The sequence below is a fragment of the Gobio gobio genome, assembly GCF_949357685.1.
Source record: "Gobio gobio genome assembly, chromosome: 1".
NCBI lineage: Eukaryota > Metazoa > Chordata > Actinopteri > Cypriniformes > Gobionidae > Gobio > Gobio gobio.
The window spans coordinates 51183746-51192194 of NC_137097.1; the positions used below are offsets into that span (position 1 = coordinate 51183746).

General features: G+C 38.7%; 1 protein-coding gene across 1 annotated transcript in view; it reads right to left on the reverse strand.

Moving 5' to 3' along the window:
* Positions 1 to 1253: 1253 nt before the first annotated feature.
* The window catches only part of syt3 (synaptotagmin III), a 36258-nt gene continuing 29062 nt past the window's right edge, over positions 1254 to 8449 (reverse strand). Inside the window, exons 9-11 of the mRNA XM_079820124.1 lie at positions 8324 to 8449; positions 6922 to 7012; positions 1254 to 4289 (exon numbers count right to left, since the gene is read on the reverse strand). The exon at positions 8324 to 8449 is cut by the window's right edge and continues 4 nt beyond it. Coding sequence (XP_079676250.1) covers positions 6926 to 7012; positions 8324 to 8449 — 213 coding nt within the window. The 3' untranslated portion in view covers positions 1254 to 4289; positions 6922 to 6925. The remainder of the gene's footprint in view (positions 4290 to 6921; positions 7013 to 8323) is intronic.

The following is an 8449-nucleotide window of genomic DNA, read 5'->3' on the forward strand; positions in this document are numbered from 1 at the left end:
TAAATTTAGTAATCCAGAAATAGTGCTGAGGTCCAACTTAAGATATACTTAAGTATATTTGATTTTGCTAAGATAGAACTATTGCAAGGTACACTTTAAATATCTTGCTTTCAAAGACTGATCTTATACAGAGATCACCCTAACTTTACTTATAGTGATATTCAAACACATTTCAGGCTTAATGTTAAGAAAATGCATTGTGCAATAAAAAAGTATTCCAAATACATTATTTATAATCAGTAAGTCTCAAGCGAATTTGTCAGTGAACATGTTAATGGATTTGTAGTATATGAAATAAACATATTTTAAATACATTTTGATATACATTTTTCTCACTAGGGTAGTACTACCGAATTAGTCATCTCATTGTTTTCAAGACTGGTCATAACTTTTTTTTTGTCAATTGCATATAAATCAATTGCATTAGATTGGTCAAATTTGGACAGACTAGTTCTTAAGACACTGTCTTACCATACTGGCTGTGTTTATGTAACTGGCTCCGGGTCTCTTATTGAGATTTAGCCCCTGCTTTTCTCCGTAGCACATTTGCAGTCTTCACCACACATGCTAATTCCCTGCACCTTCCTCTCTCTTCCTGTATCTGTGTGTGTCAGAGTGCTGACTCTGGCTCTTCTGCGTACAGTGAGGCTCGAATGAACAGTGCATTAGATTAGTCAAGATGGAGGCCGAGGAATCAGGCAGTAACAAACCCTCTACTAAGAATCGCACCACATGGGTGCAATTAACACAAGGAAGTTGTCTGCCCGGAAAAGCCATAAGGATAAAACCTGATGTGAAGAACGAGGCTGAGGCAGGGAAGGGCCAGGTTTGATTTATGGATATGACACGCATGATTGTGTGTTTGCGTGCCTATGGAAATACAGAAAAACAGAAGCACGTACATGGATGCACTGCTCCACACTGCGTTTATATAAAATGGGTCCACGATAAAAAATGTATGATGGTAACTAAATAATTACACACAAGTTAATGCACAGCAGGAGGGGGAAGGGGGTGAGAAACAATGTAAGAGGTAGACAGAAAAGTCTGGGTGATTCACAACCCATTACACGAACAGCTGTATCACGCAAACACATCGCAATGATTTTTCATACATATGTTTTATTTCAGCCATCATCGCTCCAGCCTTAGAATCATCACCTTATCATTCACATAATCATCCTCCTAAAAGTTTTTTGGGGATTTTTTTGGGGGATTTTTATTTTTTTAAATTTTGTTTTTTTTTTCAGCTGAAATGTTCTCTCGCCCTGACTGCATAATCTGAACAGAAGTCTCAGCATAATCTGAACATATAAAAAAGTAAACCTTTTTAAAGAAAACTAAAAAAGCAAACGAACAAACAAAGAAAAATATACCCAGAAACTGTAATACCATTTCAAAGAGGATATACAATATTAACAACATTAATCATCAGTGTTTTGATGATATCGAACAGGTTGCTAGGTCAACATGTTTGTCATTAGTAGTGTTAGTATCAAGTTCATCGTCAGATGTTTGTGTTGAGCATCACTTATTAAATTATCATTGCATCAAGTTGACATCATCCATGTTAATATAAGCATGCAAACACATTTCCTCAGGATCATTCAGAATTGCACTGACATAGAGAGACAGGAAAGAGAGGAGACGAACAGAGATAGAGAGAAAAATATGGACTGGGCTGAACGGAAGAGAAAGCTATTGTCAAAGTTTGTATTGTGTGGAAGCTGATGAAGGGGTCAGAGGTCACCCCACAGGGATTGTGCCTCCACAGTGTAAGATCTAAGGCAGCAGAAGATATGGGCCTGGAGACAGGAGCTGGATAGGGTTGAAGACTGCGGGTCGATACCACATCCACGTGTATGACGGAATCAATGGCCTCTTTGAAAACAACAAGAGCTGATATACGATAACGGACTAAGGACTGAGTGCACACCGGCGAGAGCGTGTGTGTGTGCGTCCTGAGGCCCGGCGTGTGATTAATAATAGAAACAGAGAAAATATGAGCTCAGGGGGTTTCGATGGGAAATAATTATAATGATGAACATTTCAATAACATGAATGTTAGTGATTGGTAATGCAGTATTCCTCAACTGAGGGATGTGTGCGGTAGCATTGGCAGTGGTTGTACTGTGATATTAAAGGGATAGTACACCTAAAATTCAAAATTCTGTCATCAGTTTTTCACTGTCATGTCTGCATGGCTTTCTTTCAACTGCAAAAGACATATTGAAGAATGTCTCAAATGAAAGCCAATAGGGTTCAAAAACAACATTGGACCTTTTTGACCTTCAATGTGTTCTCATGCCGGTTTGGAATGACATGAAGGCGAGTAAACGATAACCGAATTTTCCTTTTTGGGTGAATTATCCTTTTAATAGCGGCAGTGACCCTGGATATCAAGGGTGTGAATTAAGCGTCTTGGTCACTGTGTTTCTTAGTAGAGAAGCAGCGACCTGATTGAACAAATATAAGAAAGAAAAACTTTGCATCTGAAGTGCATCAGTCCGTAATTTGGAAAATTATCTCGTGGCACTAAAACGATAAAAGACCTCTTTGTCTCTGTTTACAAGGAATGCTAAGACAGAAAACATAGTCACATTAGCCAAAAGAGATGAAGAGAACCAGTTTGTTTTGTTTTTTTTCCCTTTTTCTTTTAAAGACAATGAAAAACTTCCAACATTTTATTCCTCGACAGCTGCGGCCACCAGATTTGTCCCCTCGTACACACAGAACACATTTACAAAAAAAAGAAAAGTACATCCAATACGAGAACACAGATCAGGCTAGGGACACGTTTCAGTGACGAGCTGGTTAGGGACACAACGGAGACAGGTCACTACCACATTCTACTGAGAACGACCGAAACGCGCGTCTGAGAAATAGACCCTGTCCCTACCAAGTGCAACAGGTCCTACACAAGAAATAGTTCCTCTAAGACACAGGACAGGAGACACTTGATTGTTCAAAACGAGATTTTCTCTGTGCAGGACAAAGGACGGGGTGAGGGAAGTGGAGACGTACACGGAGTCACGGTGACATATACCGACACACGGGCATACACGCGCACACACAAACCGACGAGCCAACGCATAACGACACAAAAAAAGCACTCCCACAAACACATAGGATACACGGGAGGAAACAGAGGATAAATTCGTGCGTCTTTCCGAAGCAGTCCTCTTGGCAGAAGGATGATGGAGAGCACACACTTCCTCTTTTGAAATGAAAAATATCCTGGCATGGTATAAAAATAAAATACTATGGCCAGATCTTTTCCCCCTAGGATATGTTTCCAGGAAGTGCACACAAATCCAAGGTCCATCTCAGTTAGGGTCCTCTGGCAATATTTGAAATCAATGATAGCTCCCTTTGGAAGAGTTCTCAAGGGGATTCAGTCTGCCAGTGTGTCCAGGTCAGGGAAACATATTCTCAAACCATTTCGTTCCGTATCTGGTAGAACAAGAAGAATGGTTGGACTCTAGTAAACAAAGAAATAAGGAAACACTCCAAGCAGAAGGTGATAAAAATGTAAAAAGCAGAGGGACACATTTCAATACTGCACGACATGATTTGGCCAACGTATCCGTCCTTATTTCTCCTTCTCCAAACTGGAACGGTCATAAAGTAGTCCTCCTCTCCAGAGAAACAGGAAACAGTTGCAAGGATTCTGCATTGGCAGAGAAGACCACTCCGAGAACTTGCAGCTACTTGTCCGACTGAAAACACTTTTTAGAGATTTTCTAAAGCTACACACAGACACCCGTACAAACTCACGTACGCACATGCGCTCACACATACACAGAAACATTCGTGGTCCATAATCTATCAGGTCTCTCTCCTGATTATTATTATTATTATTATTAATGTTTTTTTAAGTAATTAAAATCTCTTTTTTTTGTAGGCTCAGTTTCAAATAACTAAATAAAGATAATCTATTTAAAGTGGGAATGTTTGTCATATTTCCCCTGAATAAATCATGAAATATTTTGACTTTAACATCATTCCTGAAGCAAAACCATCCATGCCTGTTGTTTTGTTATGATTCCATGTGTGTGTATGTCTGTTTGTGTTTTTGTGTGTGTGTGTGTGTGGATGTACCTGTGAGTGTAAGTGAGTCCGGTCTAGTCTAGATGTTCTTCTATATATTGTGTTGGGTCCGCAGGGTTGATTTAGAGGAATAGCACTAATGCAAGCACAGTCTCTCTTCTCTGGTTCTTTCTTGATGAAAAATTATTCACAGGTGAAAAGAAAGAATGTGTTTCTGTTGCTAAAAAGATAATGCTGACCTGAGGATGAGAAAGAGGAACACAGAGGAAAAAAACACTGTTAAACACAGAAACACAAACAGCAAGTTACATAAACACAAACAGCTCCAGGGAACAGATGGCTGCATTCATAGTGTTTTGGATTGACAACTGCATTTACTACCAGGTGTGACTGTTAAATAGCTTAGAAAAGCATTCTGTCAGTATGAACAAATATCAATTTTTTAAAACAATTTGATTTAGAATGTAGTGATTAAATATAAAAGATATTGCCTTCTTAAGTGCTCCTGTTATGGTTTTTCGAATATCCCCTTTCATGCTGTGTATAGTATAGCTGTTTGTGAATATAAACGTTCTGCAAAGTTGAAAGTGCATGATAAGCAATAAAGTTATTGTCTACCAAAAGAAAAAATGGACTCTGAAACGCCTATATGAGTCCTTTGTATTTCGAATCCCACTGTGTGACTAGAAAATACATTTGCATAATGCCCATCTATGTTGTACGTTGTCCGCCCGCTAACAACTTGACCCGCCTTCAAACGTCATTTTACTGACGACTTCATCTCAGTTCAACGTGGGATTCGCAAAATGCTTGCTCTTGAAAGATGGGTCAGTGCTCAGATTATTTGGACCAGCTTGCTCCTCAGAATCAAAACCTGTAAATATGAATAATTATTGATGTATATATTTTCTACCGGGTGTTCAAAATATGTAGTTTTTGAACAAGAACAATTTTCCCCAGGAATTTTTTCCCCCCAGACCAGTTGCTGTCTGCATTACCATCGTGGTCTAAAGTACCGTGAAGATTAGTCCGGTGACGTAGGACTGCACAAAACTTTCCAGTTCCCACTGGATTTCGTCCTCCACATAGCTTTTTAAAGCCTGAACCTAATTGTCGGTCCATTGGTCGTATTTTTTCTACTCCATTGTTGTTTCGAATAGCGAAACAATTCTTACTACACGCACCACAACAGACTTTTAAAAATGGGGGTTGAAATAAAATGCTGCGTGGAGTCAACCAATCAGCATGTTCAGCGCACAAGTCCCACCCCCAAAAGTTCCTGAACTTTGAAAAAGTACTACCTCAATGGCAGGGACTTTTGGAGGGGGAAATATTTACCCAGAACTTCGTTTGGACCCCGGTCCCTGTGGTCGAAACACAGGGTACCAGCCCAAAGTCTCTAGTTCCTGGGGAAAGCACCTGTGGTGGAAACGTGGCTTATTAATGCAGATTGTCTGTCGTTCTTACTACTATGAGTAAAGATAAAGGATGGAGCAACATTTGTTTTTTACAAACGTTTGTTACATCAGTCAATCACATTACTTAGTTAAAGTATGCATTATTCATAACGTATGTTATTGATACAGTTCCCACATGTGCACTACATTATATAAGAAATATTCACATCGGTTTGTTGATGGACATAAACTTGTTCATCTAATAATGTACCTCAAACTGAGTAGCGTAGAAACATCCTGCTCAAGTCATCCTTGCGTTGGAGGTTCACGTTGAATAAATAGTTCTTCCAAAGTTTCATCATCAGACTTGCGCTCGGATTGATATGGTAAAATCAACGGCATTGTTAAGGTCTTTACAGTGCGTGAAATCGCTGAGCTTTAAGAAACAGCGCTGAATTCCAGTTATAGTAATGGGCATTTAGCTTTCGAAACATGCGCTGTACGTGGTAGACCAATCACAACAGACTGAGCCATCTGGCCAATCAGAGCAGAGTAGGCTCGTGGAAAGGACGGATTTAGAGAGACTGATTCATCCGTTGAGTTGTTTGAGAATCATTGAAAAATGTGTTGATGTGCAGTGTATATTATGAGAAAATGAAACAGGTTTTTGACCTTGAAAGCATGTAAACCTGGTGTTTACCAGAGACCACCAAAACTAAATTAGGAGCCTTTAAAATAGTATAAAAGGGGCACTTTAAATAGCAGAAAGTCTTATCACAATTGATATGATAAAAACGAGTAAATAATAATAATTGAGGAGCAAGTTAATGTGTCAAATCTTAATTAACCAATAGTGGCTATATATGCTGTTTTAATAGACAGCGGAATTTGGGTCACAAAACTAGTCTTGTGTAGCCAGACCTTCAGAATGATGGCAGAAGGTCTGGATTCCAACGCAGTTTTCATTGGACATGGCCCGGCCAAGAACGCGTCTGACTGACATGTAAAGCAACCAATCACAGTTCGTTGTTCACAGTTCGAGTGGAAATGTAAAGTTGACATCTCCCGGATGACGACTTAGAAACTCCCGAAGTGCCATATGTGTGCCATATGCATCAGAAGTTCAGCCGACTGTCCAGTGCGGTCCCATTTACATTGCACAGATTAACAACACTCGCTCTCAAAAGTCAGCTTTGAGTCCTGAAACTGCGAGCAGACAATTTGGTTATAGAATGCAGTTGTTGATAACAAAACTGTGTGAATGTAACCATATGTTGCACTCTAAAACAGGACCTAACAAACATATCCTGTTGCTGTTGCCATTTAGGTTTTCTGTTATTACTTCATAACTGAAACCTGAAGTACTCCAGTATAACACTTTGATACATTTACCCACACAGACCCCATGTGTAAGGAAATACCCTTCTATTTATGGTGTGTATGCTTATGTTCATGTGTGTATACTGATACTCACATCTCTACTCAGAGTGAGGGCTGTCCACCACTATGTGTGGCTTAGGGGAGGCTGTGGCACTCTTTGACACATATGTGTTTATGGATTTCTCCTGGGAAGGTAAAAATCAATGAACATACATTATTATTAAGAAGGTGATTTGGTAATGCATTACAAAAGTTAACCACAGTTATAATACATCATATATTATATACTGACCAATTAAACTTAAGATTATAATGAATATCACACCTAGAAACTGCAATGGAATTTTGATTGTGTTTTAATGAACTAAGGGAGGTATTAATGCATTTAACACCACTGAACTGAATGATTGACCATTGCGTTTATGTTTCCTTCTCACATACTGATTCGAGTCTAAATAATATTTTGTATTTCATGTCTATTTATTTATTTGGTAAGTCTCCATGCAACAGGAAAATGATGTGCAATCAGTCGCAAAACAAACCGCTTCAGGGGTCCTGATCCTGCTGTCAGGATTTAATATGCAATACATTAGCCCTTACATATAACTCTTATTTTATATAATCAGGAGAAAGATAAGTATTCTACTGATTAAGATTATAAGGTCTATTATAGTGCATTACGAATGCATTAACATGCATTATGAAAATGTTTATTATAATGCATAATATATATAGGCTTCAAAGAAAGAGTTACCAGAGATGTATTTATTTTACTTCTTTCATTCTAGATATTCTTTTAGTCTTATCTAGTGAAAGCAAAATTTTAGCTGTTTACTTCATACCAATACCAAAGAAAATTGATCGCACAATTTCAATATCATAACAATATTTAAACTTTCTTTTCTTCAAGAAATAGAAGTACTACATTAACTAATTAAATTATAAACAAAGGAATGTAGCCTTTATGCATTTTTCTATTAAGTAAGCATTACTTTAAATAATTATTCACATAAACAGTGAGTGAGTGTTCTGTCTTTTTTTCATGCCAATGTTTTCTGATTAATAGCGTCAACATAATAGACAGCAGCAGCTCTCTATTAGACAGAATTTACACTGTAAGGTCTAATGCACACATCCATTTTTTTTTGTTCCATCTGTTTACATTCACTTAGAACATAACTGATTGTGTTTGCATTAATATCTCAACCAGACAGGGATTTTATCAAAGAAAGAAGCATTTGTCCACAAAGTGCAAGCACTATTTACAGGACATGCATGCAAATGGTTACCCCTACTTTTGACAACCCTAGTCTTGTTTAAGACATGTGAACCTGCTCAAATGGTGTGCTCATAAGGACGAACAGGTATCAGGTGCAAAAATGAAAGGACGTTGCGCGCATAGAGGACACTGCCTATAAACAATGCACTGAGCGCATTGATTGATTTTCACATGCTCACACACACACACACACACTTCATGCGGTCACACTGTCTACCTCCACCAGCTGGTGCCAGTGTTCAATAGGCTTGCGGGGATTCGCCAGCATGGCTGTCCAGTGCTCCCTTCCCGGCCCATCAGCATCACTGCCCACACGGCACATCCCAATTACCTCATTATGACC